General features: G+C 33.7%; 1 protein-coding gene across 1 annotated transcript; it reads right to left on the bottom strand.

The window, feature by feature from the left end:
* Positions 1–2,254: 2,254 nt before the first annotated feature.
* Positions 2,255–6,302, bottom strand: LOC130621619 (glutathione S-transferase A1-like). Its single transcript, XM_057436942.1, has 4 exons — positions 6,116–6,302; positions 5,174–5,391; positions 3,823–3,927; positions 2,255–2,533 (listed from the first exon to the last, which is right to left on the bottom strand). The coding sequence occupies exons 1-4, from the start codon at positions 6,255–6,257 to the stop codon at positions 2,375–2,377; spliced, it is 624 nt and encodes a 207-aa protein (XP_057292925.1). The 5' UTR covers positions 6,258–6,302; the 3' UTR covers positions 2,255–2,374.
* Positions 6,303–24,208: the final 17,906 nt, after the last annotated feature.

The following is a 24,208-nucleotide window of genomic DNA, read 5'->3' on the forward strand; positions in this document are numbered from 1 at the left end:
GGTAACTAGGGACCACCTAGGGCAAATTTGGGTTATTTTCCCAAACCTGGGTCCTCGAAATCGTTTTGGAATAGACGGGTTGATGACGTCATTAAAAAACCTTTAAACCCTAATATCTCTGCAACCGTTTGTCAAACGTACATGATCCTATACATTTTCTTGCTCAGCGTTTCAAGATCTATACGATGAAGGCAACAGGCATACACATTTCTGAAAAAAAACATTTTGTGTTCTGACATGTCTCTGCTGACGTCATCAAAATTTAAATGACGGTTGTTTTTCTCTGTTATCCTGCCTAAGTGGATTTTTCCACGGGCCTTATCGACTAGTCTCTATAATAATACGCCAGTTCTGTCTGTCTGTGACTTTTGCAAAGTGGATAAAACTTCTTTGATAAAGTCTATAAAACATCGTCTATAAATTTGTTCTGTATATTACCAAACTTTGGCGTTAAAGCAATATTGACGTCAAAGGAAAGTATATTAAGATTAGTGAAGCCATTGCATTGCAGTTTTAAATTTAAGGCTAAATAACTTGGAAACGGCTGGAAATAACTGACGTCATCTCCTGCGTAGGTAACTAGGGACCACCTGGAATGGACGGGTTGATGACGTCACCAAAAAACCTTCAAACCCTAATATCTCTGCAACCGTTTGTCAAAAATACGCGATCCTATACATTTTCTTGATCAGCGTTTCAATACCTATACAATGAAAGCAGCAGGTATACAAATTTCTAAAAAAACTTTTGGGGGTTTGACTGGCCATTGCTGACGTCAGCAAAAGTTTAAAACCCTTACATCTCATTAACCGCTTATCAAAAAGACATGATCATATACATTTTCTTGGTCAGCGTTTAAACCTCTGCACAGTACAGGCAACGAATAAACTAAATTTCGCCAAACATTTTTGTAATTGTACTACTGACGTCAGCAAAAAATCTAAAACAACCTATTTTTCCATTGTCCTTCTGCCTAAGTGGATTTTTCCACGGGCCTTATCGACTAGTCTCTATAATAATAGCCGTATTCCGCCTGTCTGTTTGTGGGAGAGAAAAAAAATCATATTACCGAAACACGAAATACGATATATAAAGGACGGGCGAACCCGTGGATTTTTCTACGGAACGACTATTCTCTGTTATAATAGCCATATTCCATCTGTTTGTTTGTGCGCGAAAAAAACGTCGTGTTACGGAAAGTAGTGTACACTGGACGGGCGAACCCGTGGATTAACTCACGGATAATATTTTTCGAGTTTTCCATCCATTTAAGGCAATGTGTGAGCAGATCAAGTAAAAAAATCAAAATTAAGTTGACTATAAAAAAACATGTATAATGACTTGATTACTTTTGATACTTTTATATCTAGTTGGTAATTTGCTATGTGTTTACAACAAGAAAGTTAATATTTTTGCAGGAGTGCTATGTTAATGGTTTTGTTTGCTAAACTTGTAAGATATTAGTCAGCGCAGGATAACATTAAATTCTATCAGTACTCACGTTAGTCTTATATAGCATTAAAAATGTGTGAGCTGGCGCCGCCCTGGTAGAGCGCCAGGGTTAGCATATACTGGTGTATGGATAATTGCTAAAATAAGACAAAGGAAAAATTATGCCAGAAATAATAACTGTTAGCAATTATTTGAAAATGATAGTTTTGGAAGTGCGGGTGTAAATGGGTGTTAGCAACAAAAGGCGCACACGAGATTATGATAAAAAAACAGAAAAATTACCTTTATATGCAAAATCCGGTTAAACTATCCGCGTGCAACACTTACATATTAGGTTTGTTTGCAGCTCACTGTTCTGGGGACCACATATCAAATCCTGTCCACTGCCAGATAGCTTGTTGGTGATGCGCGAAGTGGATTCTCTTTAATAGATTATACTGTTTATACTATAACTGGTGTATGGAGGCATTCAAAATTTTAAAATAGTGCTTTTGGAAATTAACATGCCGTAATATAAAATGATGCAATATCAGCTACTGGAGGTTTCTGATGACTTTTTTTGAGAATAAGAACAAAATTATGCCAGATAGAGGCTTTTGTAGTATGAATTTGCTAGGGATAGATTATTTCTCAAATTTAGGCAAATTTACTTTATTTTATAGTCTCCTATCGCAAGCAAAATTTCGATTTCATAGGCATCGTAAAATGCCACTTCTTTGTTGCTATTTACAATTTCAAACTGCTTTCAAATTTGCTAGGAGGGGAAACAGGAAACCGAGACAGAAACAATTACAAAATAAAGTACAAAATTTAGGTGTATTCTAGCAAACAGCTTGCGGTAACCAATAGCTTACAGCGGAAAAAACTATAGTGAAAACAACAACTCTCTAGTTATATCCAACAATTTATATTCAAAAAGTTCTTATTTTCGTTCAGCTAAGTATTTTTTTAAATTTGGCAGTTCTCTTGTTTTGTCGTAAATATTCTTGAGCACAGGAAATTGATCGAGCAAGTTAGGGTCAGGAAGCTGTGGTGTCACCATGTCCATTATTTCCATGAAATATATATCTGCAGCCGACACCTATAATTAAGAAGCGTTGAGTTTAGGATTGTAAATACCATAAGTGCTGCTTTAGCTTCAACTGCTTAAACTCTTCCCTTTACTAAAGTCTGCAAATTTAATCATTAACCTTTTTAACTAAAATCATGTTTACATTTTTTTAGAAAATGGCAATTTATTAACCATTTCTCGGAATGGCCAATCAGCATCACCTGACAAATGCTCCGTAGCCGGAAAGCTGCGAAAGTTCCACCTAGGCAGATGTTTAGGGTGGGCGAAGAAATTGAAAATGCGCTTTCCGCAGTTATAGCGAGTCCGCATTATGGAAAAATTAACTCAACGGCCCGCAAAGCTGCAGGAAATTGGGAAAATGCGCAATTCAGACTTTAGAAAGAATTAGCACGTTTCGGAGTTTGTGATCTAACTCCTAACTGTTAAAGTGCACGTGTCTAATATAAAAAAGGCGTACATAATTGCCTATGGGTACGATCTTCCAAATTAAGCATTCATTCCAATAAACTTCTGAACAGCATTATATCTATCTACGTTACCTAGTATATTTCGCTGTACTTTAATACTTAAAACGGCCAAGAAAAATTATATGTTTAGTTATCTAGGCTTTCGATAGCTAAAACTATTCCTTTCTTTTTTTTCTGAAAGTTAAAAATGTTGAAACTTATTAAAAGAATGTAGAAACGTGACTGACTGAGGATATCATTACTACAATCTTTTTCTTGGCAACAGTCCTAAAATTTTATCAAACATATAAAACACATGGATTCGCAAAAGTCGCGCAAACACAGAAATCTCTAAACTAGACAATCACATAAGATCTATATCCTATTCTCATGCTAAACGCTAAGCAGAAAAGATCGATTTATACTTTTATAGTCTCTGGCGTGACTCGGCCTGGATTCGAGTCCAAGAGCAACCGCACTAAGCGAACACTAGTGGCAGCCAACTTAACTTAGGTGCTGGCGAGAGTTTACAAGCTTCCTGTATTGGGATACGAGACAAGAAAATTCAGACGATGTAACAAAAAATTGTTTTTAAAAGAATACGAGTAGGTTGCTATCCTTATTTTCCCTTAGAACTTATTAAAATGGCTCGACTTAAAGCTATCTGTGATTCCAGTTATGGAGTGAATAACTAACAAATGTTCAAGACAGTTAAACACAATTACAGATACTGGGAATTTGAATAATCTTTGGCTTATTGAGATTATGTTCCGATGCATAGAATCGCGCGGGAAAGTACGAAACAAAATTCAACCAGTGTAGAACCTTGACACAAGGAACTATTCAACTTACCGATTTTCCAACCAGATTATCACATTTTCCATATTCCTTTGCAACTAATTCATAGTACGTAAAGGTATTTCTTGCTTTCTTTTCCAATTCTTTGCGTTTTTCAGGCTAAAAAAAGTTTACATCGTTTTGTTGATAATAAAGTAGAAAAGCATTCAAATGGTTTTTCAAAAACATTTTATTGACGATGCAAGCTTCAAACTTTGACAAGAAAGATCAACTGGTCAACAGATTTGTTGCAGTTACAAAAAGAACTTAAGCTAATCGCAGTCCAATATTTTTTTCGTCTTCAAATTTTTGGAAAACTACTTTGTCTAGTTTTCCATGCATCGACACCTGAAACGGTAAATCATGTCTTGTTACTTGGTATAACTTTGTGATGAATTAGCCCTTGTCGCGAACGCGAGATTATTCTGGAACGTTCTAAGCGCTGAGTAGACAAAAACGAACTAACTATAACATTCGAAGAATGATTTAGCGCATGATAATCGAACTCTACTGAACAATGGACCTTTGTTCTGTTTATAATAGGAACCTTCGGAAAGAACACTCTAGAACATTTTTATTTTTAGTATACATAGACAGAAAACGGCATTTGCCGAGTTAAGTTTAAAAAATTGTATTGTGCAGAACGAAATATAGGAAGTTATAGAAACAAGGCTAACTCGTTGACCTGTCGCAACAGAACGCTAACATCGGTTTGATTTGTGATTAATTGATGAAGGATCTTTAATCTGAGCAAGTGGACAGAATATTTATGTACTATATTTTGAACCATCTATCACAACCTCTCTTTCTGCAATTTTTTGTCTACGTACGAGCAAGTGTCGAATTTCTTTTTATCATTTAAGCTAGACTGGAATTATATAAACAAACGTTTCTGTGGATATATAGTTGTATTAAATTTAAGTAAATCATGATGCTTTTTTTGAAGTGCGTATTACTATAAAACGATCGATTAAGCGCCCAGTGCTTGAGTATCCGCCCACTCAGCCGACCTTTAAGCTTAGTATTTTCAATAAGCACCAAGAGTTGGTTCATTATGTTTTTGATTTTTTTCTTCACTTAGCTCTTTAATTAAAATATCAGCAGTTCCTTTATCAGATGTTATTGTTGTGTCCTGTTTAAACTAATCCATTCTTGTGAAACAAAACAAACCGACGAACCAACAAACATAACATGTGTTGAAGATATATTTTAAGATATTCCTACGAAGCATCAATGATTGAGTGCACACGCCTAAGATCACATGATTAAATAAACGCCCAAAGCGCTTAATTGGTCATTTACAGCACAACTGTTTTCCACTAGAATGTTTTCATGATCGGCACATAACTGAAAAGCCACACCCTACCTTCTCTTCGTCCGTGTAGACATATGTAATCAACACAGCTGCGTCATGAAGTTCCTTATTGCTGACGATAATTCCATCGATCAGACCACGTTCAACATTGTTTTCACCCATCAGATTCAACTCAGTTGCAACGTATCTTATGATTGCTGTAGTCTGGATGATTTTGGCTCCACATGGTGTTGTCAAAACAGGAAGAAATCCTGCAGGAGATTCTTTCACTAGAAAGTAACACAATAAAATAGATTCCAGTGTTTTGTTATTTGTTTACTTTTTAGCGGTAAGTTTTTTTGGCTCTGGCATTTGGGTGGCAGAAAAAAGACGCTAGAATTTGGTTAAGAGAGGTTTTAACCTGTGGATTTTTTCTTACGGAAACATCGTTTGAGGTTATAAAATATTATCGAGTTAAGATTGATGCCTTTTGATTTCCTTGAATTCATTTAAAGACTGAAAATAAATTTGCTTCACATAGCGTCCGAACTTTTTATTCCACGAAGATACCAGAGCCGAAAGAGCTTGCTGCTGAAAATGTAAATAAAGCATAATAGGGGAGAAAACTGTCGAGGGGATGCAAGTTTGTTTTTGTATAATCGCTATTGAAAAATGCAAGGATTTTAGTTGACAAATTTAATTAGGATTTTATTATCAGACGTCAAACTCTATTCACATTGATTTTTCTCCAACTTATTAAACAAAAATATCAATTGTGAAAAGAAAGTATTTAACATAATATATTTTATGTTACATTCATCTTTTTTTCGGCAGGAACATTTGTTAGACATAGAAGGTTTAATTAATTCTAATTAAATATTCTCGTCCTTATAGCTAAGGCTGCAGAAACAAAGTATAAGGAGACGCACCGATAATTAAAGAGAAAACAAAGAAAATATTAATAACTGCAGAAGATATATATTTTTAAAATAAGAATATCAAATAATCTGATACCGTTGTGCTTCAATTCCTTAGGAAACTCTTCAAATGTAACTCTTCTGTCTTCAAATTCAACACCAGCATAATGAAATAACATGCGCACAGACTCTGCACGACCTCGAGTTACAAAATACAGCAGTGAATATTTTGGAGCCATGTTCAATCTTACTTCTTTATGTCTAAAAAAAATAATTTATAAACTTCAATAACTTTTACACAAAATATAAATAAAAACTATGTCGATTATTATTATTGTAGAAATCGTTGTGAGTTTTTGTCCTCAATAAATAACCATTAAGTTTCTCAGCACTCCTTAAATCTACTTTGTAAGCGAGTAACGTGTTTCATTTTAATAACAACCCTTTAAAGTTAATAGGAATTAAACTTTTATTGAATTATAAACATTCTTATAACAAGGGATCTCCACCGTTGGTGTTTTAACGAGGAATAAAAGCGATAGGGTATGTAAATATAGACCACTTTTTGTGCAATGCAAATTTTTTTTGCGTTTGCGTAGAGGACAGTGAATTATACATGCATACGCATCTTGGTAGAAAGAATATATAAACAATAGACCACAATAATCAAAGAGATTCATTCGAAATAAATAAATATTCGCTTAAAATTTGTAAAGCTTTTAAGCGGCAAAATATACCTTTTAAATGACTATTTTTGGTGCCTTTTTGCACTACATGGTCCTACTCTTTCAACTACTAGAATAAGCGCATGTAAAAACCGCAAACTTTTGCAAACTTTTGTTACCACTGACAGCTATCTATAGATAATAATAAATTTTATAGCCTGATGCCCTTTGTTTAATAGATTATTTATAATACAAATTACTAGCTGAATTCCTGTGGAAGAATCCACAGAATCTCTCATTAAACCGGCTCTTTGCCTCTTTTAAACCGGGATGGCATAAATATTAATTTTAACAACCAACACACGTTTCGTATATTTGCATGCAGTGGTAGAACCAGTTTAGCTTTGCATATCACTGAAGTCATTTTTGCAGAACTTTCAAGTAGACATCAGAAACTTATACAACGTCTTATACTGGCTGATATCTTTAAAGTATTCGGGAAATATTTTAAAAACTGGAACTGGTATTTAAAGGCGGGTTCGCACTTCATTCGTCGTAGTTGCACGAATAAGCGACCATGAGTCTGCACATGCGCAACATTTATTTTTAGCATGCTGCGTAATTTTTTCTCATGCGCCAGTATTCGTCGCAGTAAATGGAATAAGTTCAACTACCACAGCGAATGGGAATTTATCAACCAATCAGATTTCGTAATGCAATTTCAAAACGAGGTTTGGAATTTCAAAATGAAAACAAAGTTGATGAGAAAGAAAAGTTTAAGTTTTTGTGTGCAATATTTTACTGTAAACATTGAATATTTTGTTATTGAGTATAATAATAAGTATGATAAAGTAAAAAAGGGGTATAGTGTGCTAACTGGTTCTACCAAACTGAAAATCAATGTCTCATTTGTTATCTGCAGTTCTTCGCGCTAGTGTGAACTGCATTCTTTTATTCGCAACGAATAGGTTCTCCTTTTTCGAACGACTACGACGAATGACTGTGAACCAACCTTAAGTGTGATACTTTATGAGCAGAAGCGCCTCTATATATGTTTACATCAAATTGCTGTGTATATTTTGCAGAACACACATAATCATATCGCACTTGCTAACAACGTAGTTTTATGTATTTAAAAAGTGGGGTCTCAAAATTTCCCAAATTACATGTTTCTTATAGATTTAAAATTTTAATGTCTAATTAGTGTGTATATAAAATTTAACTTGATCGGACATGTTAAAATGTAGTTTGGGTATTAATGTATCGGTTTCAAACAAACGTCACAAAGGACGAGGATAAAAACCTGTTTGAACAGGGTTTATAGTTGTTGTATCTAAAATCTAAGAATCCATGAATCTAAAAAATTCACATTAGTTGTATCAAGTTTCAGGTGACTCACATTTATTTCGTTTAAAAAGGTTGAGAAAAAGCAGCGGTAGCTACATTAAAGAAAGCTCATTCGGGAATGGTTTATTATAGGACTTCAAAGAATTAAAGGTGTTTTCTTGTGAGGGTTTACTTGTAAATTCTGTTCGATTTAAATGATTTTTCGAGTTATAGGTGTTCGAAATACATAGTTCAACTGTACTACGAAGACATTCTAAGCCAACAGAATAGCAGTTTTCTCCTCCGCCTTCTGTCAGTAGATTGGCGACTTTTGCACAGGGAGAAAAAAAGTAAGCCGAACATTTCAAATTTTATTTTTGACAAAATATACCATTTCGGTCAAAAATATCAAAAAAGTAAAACACTACCACCATTTTAATAAGTTCAGCATCGTCATTGCTGCTGTTGTTCAAATTGAATTCAATAAGATAACATAATAAAAAATAATAATTTGTATTATTATAATCTTCAAAGATTCTCAACATGCTTCTTTCGCTTCTTCCATATTGTAAAACTTGCGCTGCTTCACAAATTTTTTATAAAAGCGTTCTTGCTTTGTTTTTCTGTATACTATCATACAAAAAATCTATGCATAAAACAATCATTCAATTTGCATCTTGAACACAACCTGCGGTTGCTGCTCACTATCTTAAGTTTCCACTGTTAGTCGGGGACAAGGATACCTTGAAATTGGACGTTATAAGTTTTTAATAACTTATGGTTCCTTACGGAGCAAGGCAATACGTTTCTTTGTGTCTGCTATCACGAATATGTTTAAATGTGTTATTTTAAGTAGCACCATGAAAATTATAAAATAATTTAATTTGTTAATAAAAAGTATCCAATACACCTTTTTGCAATGTCAGTTCCGGTCTGCACTTTAGACGAATATTATTACAGACCAAAGATATTCGAGCAAAAATAAAAACATTCAGTTGCAGTAGAAAGTGAAAGAAATGAATCTGTTGCTGTCGCTAGTTGTTGGAGTTCAGTGAGTGCTTTATTCAGAGAAACTTTCGCGAGAGAAACTTTCGCGAGTCCAAAAACTCGCGAAATTTTTTGGATAAAATTTCGCCAATCTACAAATTAAAAAATCTTTGCGGGATAAACTTTCGCGACATCTGAAATTAGTAAGTTTTGGCGAGATAAACTTTCGCGATTCGTGATTTTGAACTTATCTTTTATGTTGTTATAAAAAATGTGGCCTATATTTCTTATGATAGAAGAAGGAAGAAGTGTTTTTTAACGATGTAATTTTTTTTCTAATGGTATGTAAAAATTTCTATTTACTAACTGGGTTCATCGTCAAAATCACAAAACAGATCGAACACATTTCTAAGTTCGTCTTCTTCCGGCTCCCACGCATCGTCATCATCATCTTCTTCGCCAGTAACTCGGTTATAAGCAAACATACATTTGAACATCATCGCTTTTGTTTATTTCTAAGTTTATTCCAACCTTGTTCCCAGCGCAAGTTGTATTGAATAAACCTCCGCGAATGGCAACTTTTGAAAGTTTCGCGAAAAAAAGTTTTGCGAAAAAGGCCAAAAAACGCGAAATTCGCGAAAGTTTCTCTCGCGAAAGTTTCTCCGAACAAAGTAGCTCAAGTGTGGCTAGCTATTATGGCTATATTATATGTTTTACGTACAAAAGCCTGTGTAGCCACAGTTTAATGTGATCTCTATAATAATGCCGTATTCTGTTTAAAATGATTGCGCGCAGCTTTTTTCGAAAACATAGCGCAGGGTCCGATTTTTACGGACCCCTGTTTTTCGGTTGGATGCAGCATAATTTTAGAATAATTTCGGAATCGCGCCCGGGTTGTGATATCTAGGCTAAAATATTTGCGCGGACCCTGACATTGCTATTTTATTATTTTTGTTATTAGGGCCAATAGGAAAGCTTCGTTTTGTTTACCACTAATAAGAAAACAGGTTGTAAATAATCTGGTCTTCTAGTACTCTACTTTTTTTGGCTAAAGCTATGAACTATGACCAAAAACACTTTGAATTCTTTGGCCGTGCCTGTGGGGAATGTCTTTTAGGGTTGGTTTGTTTGTGAGAATTCCAGAGAAGATATTATAGTATACTTGATATGAGATAAAAGTTATTGTATTTTGATTAGCTAGCTCGTGCTTTTTAGCTGATCTGCACATGCCTTTGTCTAATAACCAGCTAAATAGCTTTGGATTTGTTATATTTCGTTTATATTTTTATTGAATCGTATTGACAATCTTAACATGTTCTTAAATTTTCAGACTTATGTTCTTATATACATTGTCTTGGGAGGGCTAAAAACGTTTCTTTTGAATTTATAGAACATCGAATTAACACACGTGGTAACAAATCGTTACTCAGAGTACCACGTGTTCGAACCGAAGCTGGTCGCAAAACCACTTGTTATCAAGGAACCTTGCTGTTCAATAAACTTGATTTACCTTTGAGAAACGAAAAGTCATTTATTATTTTTAAAAGAAATATCAACGTAGTTAAATTGTCTTAGTTATTCAATTTATTTTTACTGTCTGTTTGTTTTTTGTATCCTGATTGCCTTTCATTTGGTCTAAGTTTCTCTCTTTATTGATTTTGTTGCCTGAGAGTGTTTTGACTAAGCAGTGTAGTAATTTATATGTATATATTTTTCTGATCATTCTATTAGTATCGTTACTATGTATATTTTGTTTTGATTTTTTGTTTTCTTGCATTGTTCAATTTCTTTCCTCCATAACTTTGTTTGTCTCATGCTATTTGATCCAATGTAAATCGCTTTTGTATCCTGATTGCCTTTCATTTAGTTCTAGGATTCTCTCTCGATTGATTTTGTTGCCTGTGTGCGAGTGTTTTGACTAAGCAATGTAAATAATTTTCGTGCTATCCCATTCTTACGTCATTTTCAAGAAAAAACTACATTAATTTTGCTAATTAAAGTTTCATGCTTCTTAGCAATCTTCAGGCAAATGATACTCGGGTAACGGCTGGCTTTTTTTCTGTGTTTTTACTAAACTGAAGTTGCATAAGGTTTTTTAGAAAAGGGTATTATGCGTGCTCGACCTGCTGTCATGATTAAGTTTTAAGCTTTCACGGAAACTTATTTTGCAAAATTAAAAATTATGGCCGACTGTTTTTGTAATGATTGGGTAACAACAGGTTGTAGGCATTGTTTGTTTTTTTAACTAAAGTTGCGAGAAAGTTTGTGAGCGTTTCTCTCGATTTACGACATACTGTATACCTGTACTAAAGCGCTCCACCTGACCGTGTCGCACAGTTTGTGGTTATTATTAAGCGCTCCTCAGGGCGTTCAACATTTCATTCTTACTAAGTGCGTAACTTGTATGCAAACCTGAATCTCTGGGCTCCCCTCACAACAATACAGGTCGTCTGTATGTCCGCTTGTAATAATATGAATCTATAGCATGTATCTGTGAGATACAGGGCCGTTCCAATGGTTTGTGTATTTTTTGTGGCAAATAACCTAGGTAATAGATAGCTTTTAATATGAACAGCTAGCGAACTGGCTGTGTTGTTTCAAGGAGTGTACCTTATTTTTTAAACAACATCTTTAAGAAAACTTTACCCAGGCTTACTGAAAATACTTTTAAACTAATAGTTTTTCTTACCCTTTTTTCCAACTTAGACAACAAGCGTAGTGTAAGCAGTATTTAAAACTCACGTTTCAGCTATTCGTGATTTTAAAATAACGATACTAATTTGATTTTCTTATCGTTGTGAGGCAAAGCAATTCAAAAATTGTTTCTTGAAAAAAAGGGTACACAAACGGTTCTGACGTACTGCTTAGGAAGAAGAAACTTCAACTTTAGTTAGTGAAAGCAATGTGATGGTTTTTAAGACTGGGATTTTGCTAAATATTAAGCACAGTTACAGCTGAAAATCAGCCCTTTTTACAAATCTTTTTTAAATTTAAAAAAAAATTAAAATCAAGCGTTCTATTTTCCTTTTTACTGGGTAAAAACTTAAAAGTGCTAATTAAATTTTTTTTCTCCATATATGGAAATTTATGATGAGCTATATGTTCTATCAAAAGGTTAAACATCACAATGCTTGACACAAATCAATAATTACTGAGAGTCGGTAAAGAGAGAGACAGAGAGTAGTGACTAGTCTGAAAAAATTATATATCATTGCATGAAAGCAAATGTTAAAAATGCTTTGTTTTTTTCGCAAGCAAAGGCGGAATCTCTAATATCGCCCGAGAAGATAGAGGGGAGATAGATAGAGCAGAGCACCTAGGCTGGACGCCTAAAACTTATCCAAACTAAAGCTCAAATCCTCGTTTTGACAGATTTTTTTCTGGGAACGAGGCTAAAATAAGTTTTAAGCCAATAAGAATCCTAACAGTGCAACAAATTATTTTATTATCCAATGAACAATACTTTATTTTAAAGTTTATATGCTATCGAAAGTTAAAGCTCGTGCAGTGTAGCATAATGAAGATCGTCTTTGGGCCATCTTTGATGTTATTAACGTTTCCCTTTAATAATTACGTCATTTGCTTCTGTACAATTTTGCAAGCACGTAGACTAAAGCTATATTCAGCAGAACTAATTAATTATTCATGAATTTTAATTTAAAGAGGAATTGTCGAGGCTGAATATTTTTGGTGAAAGATAATGTATTATACCTATAAAATGTGTTATAAAAGAAAAGTTACCTTTCGTAACTGAATAATAATTTCCTGCCACCTTTAAAGATATTTTCCAAGCTGTTTTTCAAAGAAAAAGAGAAAATAAATAAATTCTCAGCCTTGCCGTTGTTCTTATTATTTTTTTATTGTTCATCAATTTTCAGGTTTATTATTTTTCTTTTAAAATTGTTCTTATAGACAAATGAAATTTATGTAAGTTAAGTTAGCTATGATTTACAGTTACAATTAATCAAAAATTGAATTTTAAAATTTTAGAATATTCAATGATTTTGTTTCCCCATATTACTCAGTCCTCTTCAAAGTTCAGATTAATGCTAATGGCGGAAATCTTTAAGCCGAAAATCTTTTAAGTGTCAAGCCAAAGTAAAAGCGTGAGAGGTGTCTAAGTGTAAATCATCAGGTATAATACAGCTTAGTTGAGTTGTTGAGAAAAGAGATTTAAAAAATTGCAGTATTGGAGTAATATAAAGTGAGCGTTAAGTTTTCAATTTACTAGTAAACAATTTAGCTAGCGAACATATACCAAAAGATACGCACCTATAATCTGTAATATTTAATTTTTTATCACTCTACTACGACCAATACCCTCTTTATACCTGTGCTAATTACGATTTTGTTAAAATGTCACTTAAAAATTGTAAAAGTGAACATTTTGTTGACATTCTTTGAACTTCCATGTAAACAACTAGCATCCTTAAGTTTGCTCATCACTAATCTCGTTTTCATGTTATTCTGCATTTTCGCATGCACCCTTTGCAGAACGAAAATTAATATTGAAATTTCGTATATAAAAATATGTCCGTTAATTTGAAGTGTCTGCTTGAGCCTTTTACTAGAAATCGGCCGTTGTAATGAAATCTGGGTGTTAATGAGAGATGTCCCCCTGCTGAAACCAAGTTTATGTGGTTTTACCTTGCCAAAAAGTAAAGTAAAGCCACTAGCTGTAACAAAACTTTCCTTGATTAATTAAATCTTTCTTATGTTAAATTTAGCAGCTAGAACCTTGATTGTGTAATAAACTTAAATAAAAGCTGAGTATAAATAAATATATACAACGAAAGTTTAAATCTTTTTCAGAGACCTGGCTTTCTAGCTACAAAATTAAAGGCTGTTTATAAGCCAATGTAAAAACATTCACAAAATTTCTAATGTACACATTTTTTTCAACTATTTTTAAACTATTTTATTAAAAATAGACATAAAATCCAGGCTCAGCGTATTTTGTGTTTCATTCATTTTCAAGCTTGTTTTTCAATAAACTTTTTTTTTTTTTGCACAACAGTTGTACAACAGTCGTTGTTGCGACTTTATTGGAAACACATGTTGTACAACAGAGCGACACAAGAGATTTTGCACTACAAATGTTGCAGAGACTTCTTTTATGTTTGCATCAATTGCACAAAAATACTAAAGTTATGGACCTTAATGGAAACGACGGGTTAGTATTATTGAAAAGTAAATGCTAGTCAACCTATGATTTTTATTTGAAAAACAATTTTAAGCAACTTAATTAACATGTCTCAATGCGAATTACTATTATAAAGCACGTGTATTATGCTGCTCTACATTGTATAGTGTAATAACGGATGTGTTAACACATTCGTTGCAATGTGCTGAGTCGTTTCCAATTTCATTATGTTTTTTTACGTTGCTAAACATTTGTTTTATATCGTAGAGCGCGTATAAAAAAAATAGGGATTTAATATTGACGACTTTGCATCATCTTTTCCTCATGCATGACTGGTAGTGTTGTGGAAGAAGTTGTGGGTTCAATCACCTGCCGAGTCACGCCAGAGACTTCAGGTGTGAATGGATCCTTTCGGTCTAACGTTCAGCATGAGAATAAGATTGATGTGGTTGTCCATTTGAGCGGTTACTTTCATGGCTTAAATTGGAATTTTAATACACTAGAATCCCCCCTTAACAAGAACCCATTATAGTTAGATCTTGAAACTCATAACACAACTTTCTTTTATTAAAGGAAATCATTCTGCAAACTTTAAATACATGATTAATCCGATTCCCGATTTTTTCGGATTTTACCTTGAACTAGTAAAAAATTAATTTTTCGAGCTATTTGGCATTTTTTTTATTTGAATTAAACCGGAAAATATGTTAAATAACTTTTAAAGCTAAAGTAAATGATTTTTAAGCAGATGGGTATTTTAAAGAAATTTCCAGTTTCAAATGATGCCACAGAAAAGTGCTGGTATGAGCTTAATATTACTGCTGCCATTTTGTTTCTTTTATGACATACAATGAGTGTGTCAAGTTTATTGGCATTAAGAAAAGTCAATCAAAAATTATTAAGAAAGGAGGGCATTTATAGGCCTTAAAAAAGCAGGGTATGCTTATTAAGTATTAAAGTATTCGTTAAATAGATACAACAATCTACTTTCTTTCTTTCTTTTTTTTACGTAACAAAAAGCAAAAAAGAACGTTATTTAAAAAAAAGGAGATTCTAAAAGCCTTCTGTTGAAACACTTTCCATTTACAAGCACGGTTCTTTCGTAACAGCTAAACCACCTCGGCAAAATCATTTTCCTTGCGTTCTCTGTCGAACAATAAGAGGATATTACCCATGTGAAAGCATTCACAACAAAGCAGTGAGATCGAATAGTTAAGAGTTAAGATCACATCAATTTAGTCACGTAAATCAAAGCGTAACAAAGTTTTTGTCATGTGACTTAATTCAAAAATGCTTTCCTGGCAACAGAAATTCAAAACTTCATTGTGACGTACCGTTATAATTTATGATTTTGCATAAATTATTTATGTATAAAGATGAACTGTTTTACGTGTTTTAAAAATTAATGTTACAAAGAGAAATTTCGATTGGTTAATAAATCAAGATAACCCACGTGGATTTTTTTGAAGATAATAAAATCACCATGGCAACTAATCGATGTTAATTTAAGCGCGTGAAGCATGAGCTTTACAATTTGATGGTTTTAAAACGCCGCGGCTAAGTTTCTCTTTTAATTAAAAAAAGTGTTTTTAATAAATTCCAATTAGGATTATTTTTTTTGAAAAAAATTGATTTGCAAATCCCTTAACACTTAACAATTAAAACAGGCGTGCACCCAAACGAGAGTTAGTTTTTTATTTATAATAAGATATTAACTTAAAGCTCGTTTATGATTTGACCAACTTAAACGGCCACAAGCAATTATATTTTACACTGTATACGCAGTAGCCAGGAGACCTAGCGTAATTTTTTCATTACCGGGAAATCGGGATAATAAGGCGGGCGCCTTTTTTGATTGCTTACTTCTGTTGTTCTTTGCACACGTAATCATTATTGGGAAATCTTTTTGATTAGTACCCCTATTATTCAAGACGGTAAACGTGGCTACGCTGTCTTTTTGCTCATTGGTCGGTTTTTATTCGGGCTTTACTATGATCATTTATTTCGTATGAGATAAACTCGATTTAATATCCTAGAAGAAAGTTTAGTTAACTCGGCTACGTATGGAGTAAATTCTCCTCACTTTCAACATTCTATATTTCAAATCGATTTCGCGGTAAATGAAAACGAGGCCGTGTTTAAAAAAAAGAAGATACGTGTTAATTATTTTGTTTCCGATGTACGTAAGTAAGAATTTGTTTTATAATCAGCTATACATAACTGTCTGGCGACAACAGCACTTTTCCTTAATCGATGTTGGCAAAATTTAGGATTCTTTCTTTTAATTTGCAAAGAGGGACTTGAAATTTGTATCTCTTGAAGGTGGAAAATTTGTAAACGATCCAGAAAAACTGATAAAGCTTATTCCTTTATTTTCAAGATTTTTTCTATGCATACAATTGCATTATCAATTCTCAGTACAACAAAAAGGGAACGGGTAAAAATATAAACAAACTATTTCTCTGTTAAAGGCTGGTATTCTGTATACTATACGCGTTATTCTGTTTATTGCACATTGGTGGTATTCTGTGTGCTTGCTACGTGTTATGCACACATACAGGAACGCACAAAAATCGTAGTTTGCGATACCTCTGTATGGGAAACAATCTATATTATAAAATAGCCGTCGTCTGTCTGTCTCTGCGCGGACCCCCCGCCAAGTTAGAAAATGATGTTGCGGAAACACGAATGTCAAATGCGATATATTTTTATCCACTTTGTTGCGACGGGTAAATATAAAGGACGGGCGACCCCGCGGAGTCTTTTACGTGCTAACGACTATCTACATTATAATACCTGTATACGTCTGTCCGTCTGTCACGCAAAATGGTAGCTTAGCAGCACAAGTAGCAAGACGCACGCAATACAGTATAAAAAGGACGGGCGAACCCGTGGATTTTTCCACGGGCTAACGTCTAGTACTAATAATAAACCGTCATGGAAAAGTATCTGTTATTTGTTCGTTGAGAATGTCGATTCTTTTCCAGTAGTAATTGTTGGGTTCCAGTCTTTGTATAAAAGAAAAAAAGAGAAAATAATTAAAAAGATTGTATATGAAGTCAGTTTAACGATGATGTGTGGTTGGTGTTGTGTAACACAAAATAAGAGACTGTGAACTATTGTTTAGTTCTTTTTATAATCATTAGAAAACTTATGTTACGGACAACGAAGACGCTCATTGTATTGACGTCAAGAAAACAATTATCTTTAGTCTTTAGAGCAAGTCTCAAAACAGTATTATTTAGCCGGCTGGATATATTCCATGTTTAGAAGGAAAAAAAATACTTGATTCTATTCTTAGAAAAAAAACAGTCGACAATTTAGTTGTTTTTGCTGAAAAAGAAAAAAGGTTTGTTAAATGTTGTGTTTTACTTGCAGTTTTTGACTTGAAATTTGACCTTGTGACATTGAAAACTAATGTCGACTTTGTATAAACAAAAGCTGCTCCCTGAATTATGACGCGCATCTTTGCTGTCATGAGGTTGTACCACAAAATGCCACTCAATCGGCGAAAGATGAATGTCCAAAAAAAATGCTATTATATTGTTCATCGGCTAACAAACAAAAATATCTCAGATTTTCCACATTGTTTTAAAACTGAATTTTTCAAAGAAGTAACATGGGTCAGCTAAATTAATTATGTAATGTACAGTAACCTAGAGGCTCGGAAAATAATATCCAGATAGAAATATCAGATGTCGATAAATATATACCATATTGTACTCTGCATTTTGCAATACTAAAGTACAGAATATTAGCATTTATAGTACTTAAGAACATAATGTGTCAAAAGAAAAAGCATATCACTTCTTTAAATTAATTAGCCAATTACATTTTTACTTCAGTACTGTGCTCCCAAAATTTTATTTAGTGCAGCATTCAGTCAAACTTGTCTCAAACTGCCGCTCTGGGAACTTAAAAAAAGTGGTTGTCGTAGGCAGGTGCTTGTCTTATAAAACACCTCTGCAAGACATCCAGCCTCCGACATGGTTGTCTCAGGCAAGTTTTTTTCCTTTTAGTCTTCACCACTACTTGTAGAATGTAGGAAATTATTTGAAATTATACAAGCACTGTCATTTCTAGGTTATGCAAACTGTGATGTAAATGCTTCACTACACATTCGCTTTGCCTTAGAACAGCGACAGTCTTTATATGTCTTAAATAGATATTCTCTTGTCTCAGGGACAAAAAATAGCAATTGCTTCTCGCGTTAGGCAGGTGGTTGTCCTATAGCGTGGCAAATGAACATAAAACACAATTGGGGGACTCAAATGGGGTGGTCTAGGACAAATGGCTGTCTTATACAGGTGGTCGCTATAGCAGGTTCGATTGTACTTGTGATATAGGTATAGATTCAAAAAGGACTTTCTAGTGTGAAAAATTTTTAAAGTACATAAACATTTGGCGCAACTAGAAATCACTGAAATTTAAAAGTGGTGGTGGACGCGTATTAGAGGATTAACAATCGCAATGACAAAAGCAAGAAAATTAAGCTACAGTTCGTAAATACTGCCTTCAAAAGGGACAAAAACCTAATATACAACAAAAAAATGATACAAATATTTTTTACTTAGTTTTATTCCAATGAATTCTGGCGAGTTAAAACTCATCAAGAAAAAAATCCGATTTCAAGTCATCAAGGAATAAATATCAGTGCCTGTGTGTTGTTGTTGTCATTGATAGTTTCGGTAATAAAACAAGCAATAAAAAAGAACCGTAATCTTAAAAGCCGTACAACAAGAAGTGGAGGAAATCATTTTCTTCCCCAGAGCTCTTTGAGATTAAAACCTCGAAAGTAGTAATAATAGGCTATTTCGAATCCATCACGTGACCAGAGAGGTCTACAGTTATTACAATTTCGTTAGCTCAGACAAAAAAGTAAACAGAAGGTCGGAAATTAATTGAAGATGATTGTCAAAAACCACTGACCAAAAAAGTGGTAAAAAATATGAGCCCCAGTCAAAACCAAACCATCGCCCTATCGCGATTGAAAAAACGTCTGTTGGAATTTTTTTTTAACAAATCCTATAATCCTACCCTCTTAACAATGAAGGATTGGTGCAAGAGCTGGAAATATTTCTTTATGAGTTTTAATTATTTGCTTTCAAAAACAAAATACTATCAATCTTAATTAATGTTTCTCTTTCAATAATACCAACATTTTGTTTACAATATGGCTTCCGACTCCCTACAATTATTTCAAAGACGTTAGCTGAATTAATTTAATTCGTTTTATATCCTAACATATTTGAAATATCTTTTTACTTGATATTTCTTTAATAATGTTACTGATGAAGAAATTAATATTATTTCTTGCTTAACTTGGCGATTAAAAAACAAGAAAACGTTTGCGAATTAAACACTCGCCCCGACTTCTTGCAATGTTTCCATAAAGGTCGCCTTATTTGCTCAGGATCATGAGATGGTTGCGTAATATTAAACTGTTCTTCAAGTCACCTTTCTAAAAATTTTGCTATTTTGATTCGAGATAAATCTTGCCTTGCCTATATAGCAATTTTTTGCGGTTACAAATTGAAACCAGTTTTTGCCCTATACTTGCAGGACTTTTGTGGGACTCTGAAGAGTCGGAAAAGAGGGGGAAAAATCCCCCATCTACAAGTAACGAAGAAAACATCTTACTGCGACAAAGTTTTGCCCAATTGTCTGTTTGAACACTGAAAGACTCGGGATAATTAACATAAAATAATTCGACGACATTATTTAGTCCAAGATAAATATATGATATATTTTCAATAAAAAGGCTAAATTAATGATATATAATAACAAAAAATATTGCATGATATTTAAAACTTCTTAAACGCATACAAAATGCTAAAATTTGACTTTGGGACAGATAGTCAGATAAATAAGGTTAACATGATGTCCTGAAGCTGAAATAAAAATGATGAAAAGTTCGAACATTGATATGCTTCATAAGTTATTAAATTGTCAAGAGTGCTTCCTAGTTGTGTGTGTGTTTCCTCTTTCTGAGACGACTGGGACCAATCGAATATTTCGGGTGCTAATCATAAGTGTTACAAGGTTTTTTTGATTGAAATTTTATCTAAAGTGTTTTTCTTTTTTTGTTTGATAAAATAATGGACTCAAAGAGAGTGCAATCACTTCGTGTTGCAATTTCTTCTGGGATGGCATTTTTGACTTGGTCATGCTAAATGCACCCTGTAATTGCAATACTTTAATAATATTTTTTGTGGAGCGCAGCGGAGCCCATTTGGTATTTAAGCGCGTATTATTTTTTTCTATTTTCTACAACACAGCGGGAGAAAATCAAATTTTTTAAAAAATTTTGACGAAAGTGTCACTTTTTTCACTCGATAGGCCAAATTTCCGTAGTCTTGGTTATCTTAAATTTTTTTTCTGTTTAGTCCACGTTCTGGGAACGAGGTCGCTACTTTTAAGAACATCGTCCCATTTAAAAACATCATTCGAATAAAACTGTCAAAAAACAAAACAAACCAAAAAGGTTTTTGCGTAAACTGTAGCATTAGTCGTGAGGAGAGAAACTTTAAATTTGTTATTGTAAACACGTCCCTTTTGTAAGTTAATTCAGTTTCTTCATAATTTCCCTCGGAGAATAAAATATTCAAACTGTAAAAAAAAGAATGATGTTGTTTTTAGCTACTGTTGTACAACAAGAAAAAATCTCTTAAAAAACAATGTTGTCCGCGTTATGCTTTGGTTCGATTCATCGATCTTTTGTTCGATTCATCAAATTTGAAGACACTGCAATGCAGGCCAATAGCCAGATTGCTATATGTATACAACATTGCTCAGTTATACTTTGTTTCTGCTGTGTATGAAAATTTTTTCAAAGTTTTTTAATAAGCGCGTATTCGGATTTTTTTGATTCTCGTTCTCCGATTTTTTTTCAGAAATAGAATAAAAGCCTATCTATGCTGCAAAGTATTTGTTTATACGCTCTGAAAACAAATTTATATTGTAAATTTCTTTTCCAAGTGTTTTATTTTTTGGAAATCTAATAGTGGCTAGTGCCGCGCCAGCACGCATATATCAAAAAGTAAAAAAGAAGCTATGTGGACAAGATTGCATTTTACTTGAGGAATATTTTTAAGATCTTATTTAAACTGTCTATTTTTGAGCAAATAAAGATCTCAATATTTGTTATGGCGTGTGATGTAAATACTTCGCTTGCGAACATAGAAACCTGTTCCCGCTCCGCAACCCTTTATATATTGATTACGCATAATATTTTTTGCTGGCAACAGCGTTATTCTTTGAAATGTTCTAACAAATCATAATCTTCGCAAATGTGATGTGCAAATCTTTATATGGTTGTTGCCTTGCTTAAGCCTAATCATTTAAAAAAGAGTTACACCGCAAATTCGTGATGATGGCAAATTGTTAAGAGAACTGTAGACACTGTTCTTACACGTTTTCGATTAGATCTATTTTCTTTTTTGTTTATGTTATAATTTTCCTTTTTTTAGCTATCATAGAAAAGGATGATACTAAACGAAAGCCTTTGGAGAAATCAACGGAAAGTTGTCAATCGCAGCTAAATATTTGGCTCAAATACAGTATCTGGCAATACTAGTCATTAGTCCGTTGGAAAATCCACAGGTTCGCCCGTATTTTTTATACTGCATTGGGTGCATTTCACTACTTGCGCAGCTAAGCTACCATTTTGCGTGACAGGTAGACAGACAGACGTACACGGGTATTATGATATAGACTAGTCATTGCCCGTGGAAAAATCCACGGGTTAGCCCGTCCATTATATTTACCCGTGGCAACAAAGTGGATAAAAATATATCGCATTTGATATTCGTGTTTCCGTGACATAATTTTCTAACTCAGCGGGGTTTCCGCGCAGAGACAGACAGACGAAATACGGCTATTATAATAGAGATATATGGCAAATTTCTAAAGGATACAAACAAGAATAAACAAACAAATAAAAATAGTGCATACAGTTTTATATTTGTATATTTTAAGACACATACAATGCAGAGGAACGCAATGTTATCATCTGCTGACTATCCTTTCCTCTGCTTGATTAACAGTCTGTGTTTGTTCGCCTTTGTGCATGTAACTCAATCTGTTTTTCTACGCTTTTATATATGGCTCTTTGAAGCACACGAATATCATTTTTTTCAGGCTCAAGAAGCATAATCCATAGTTTAGGTCCAAACATACAAATCAAGCTACAAAGATTTAACAAAAACATCATTGTTTGAAAAAGTAGCATCACTGAATCAGCTTCTTCAAGACTATTGTAAAGCAGTCCTGACATCATCGACACAACAAAACAGCCAAATGCTGCATACAAAATATACTTTGCTTCGTTGAAGTAAGTGGGTAGTTTTCTTGCCCTAAATGCTTGAACCATGCAGAGTAAAGTCAGGAACAAAACATACAAAAGTTGGAACATTAGAAGGTTACTGTTTCCACATATAATTTTGTTCGATAACTCGTCTTTGTTTCGAAACGTTTTAATCCCATTTGGCGATTGCATAATAATAGCAGCAGCAATGCAGCAATAAAACACTTGCAACACCACCACAATGGAATATTGCAGGCTTCTTGTTCGATTCGTGTTTTGTGGAGCTGTCTTGCTTTTAAAAATCATCACCAGAAACACTGTTTTGGCGAATATTATTCCTTGTATCAGGCATATAAGAAAGCCGTGCAAAAATAAAAGCACCAAACAAGTTGCATTATCAACATTTCCAATCATAGACAATGGACCCAAAAACAATAACGCATGGGCAATTAGTTGAGCAAATGATAAAGATGAGTTGGAAGCTTGAACTACGGGAGTTTTCCTATATTTCAGGAAACTTAAAAGTGTGAAGGTGTTGAAAAGCAATCCTGTTGAAACTAAACTATACAAGATATATGCTGTTCGGCTATGATAAGAAGAATATATAAGTCGATATGATAGGCATTTAGTCCTGTTTTTGCTGGATTCTTTGTTTTGTGGACATTTCACACAATTATTATTGCCTATTTTTGTTTTTATAAATCCGATTTCACACCTCCTACAAATCCAACAGCAATCACTATTGATATAAATTGGATAAAATCCAGGCTCACATTCGTTTTGACACAAAGATTGGGGTGCGTATGTGCTGTTTATAGCAGTGTATACAATCACAGCGTTCCATATCTTTACAAAAGAGCTTATATGCTTTAAAGTGACACTTCTCTTTGTTGCTTGCAAAATACTTATATTTCCATAATCTATAACTGTTCCTAAAATAAGTAGCGCGTTCTGTATAAGTTTTTCACTTCTATAAAATTTAAATATATGATATTTACTTTTATTTAAATTTTTTTCCATCGCTAGGTTCAAATAGAGATAAAAACTCTTCATAGCATATGACAGAGTTAGCAGTGTTACGTAGGTTCCAGCAGTTGCTTGTGATTTTATCTGACTAATGCCACCCTCTGTAAAGTTTCTGCTAAAAGTCATATTTTGCCACCAACGATTGCGTTCTTGTTGTTGTGTAACACTCCAAAAGTATGTTGTAAAATTACTTTCTTTTGTATTCCTAAAAAATGGATTGTCAAGGCTAATAAAAATCATCCCTTGAATATTGAACTGTTGAAAAAACCCTAATGGAAGTTGTGCAATCAATGGACTGGCGATCCATGTTCTGTTCTGGATATTATACTTTCCAGCAGACGTGAAGAACCTTAAACTGTCATCAGATTTAAGCCATAAGATTGTGGCGTCCAGATGCGTGTGTTGTTTCAGTTGTAGCATCATTTCATCACCTCCTTTTGACGGGAAATAAGCCGTAAACGACAGACAAAATTTTGAATTTTCAAAATATTTCAATGCAGCTGAGCTTCCTATTTCTCCATAAGCATTGTCTGATAATATAATTCCAATATTTTTCCACCCGTAAAAATAAATCATGGCTTTGTATACTAGAAAGGTTGTGGCATCATCATTCAATATACGAAAGTAATTTTCGTGTGTATCGTGTCGTGGACTGTCTGTTGATATCGATATTAATTTCTCCCCGCTTACTAAAAAGACATTGGCAATTAATGCTGTGTCATACCTTGATAGGCTGGT

Source organism: Hydractinia symbiolongicarpus, chromosome 12, assembly GCF_029227915.1.
Source record: "Hydractinia symbiolongicarpus strain clone_291-10 chromosome 12, HSymV2.1, whole genome shotgun sequence".
Classification (NCBI taxonomy): Eukaryota; Metazoa; Cnidaria; class Hydrozoa; order Anthoathecata; family Hydractiniidae; genus Hydractinia; species Hydractinia symbiolongicarpus.

Excerpts from the sequence above, each read along its gene's own strand:
- LOC130621619 (XM_057436942.1), bottom strand. The coding sequence starts at position 6,257 with ATGGCTCCAAAATATTCACTGCTGTATTTTGTAACTCGAGGTCGTGCA. Across the intron at positions 5,392-6,115 it reads TAAGGAATTGAAGCACAACG|TGAAAGAATCTCCTGCAGGA; the intron begins GTATCAGATTAT and ends GTTACTTTCTAG. Across the intron at positions 2,534-3,822 it reads ATAATCTGGTTGGAAAATCG|GTGTCGGCTGCAGATATATA; the intron begins GTAAGTTGAATA and ends TCTTAATTATAG.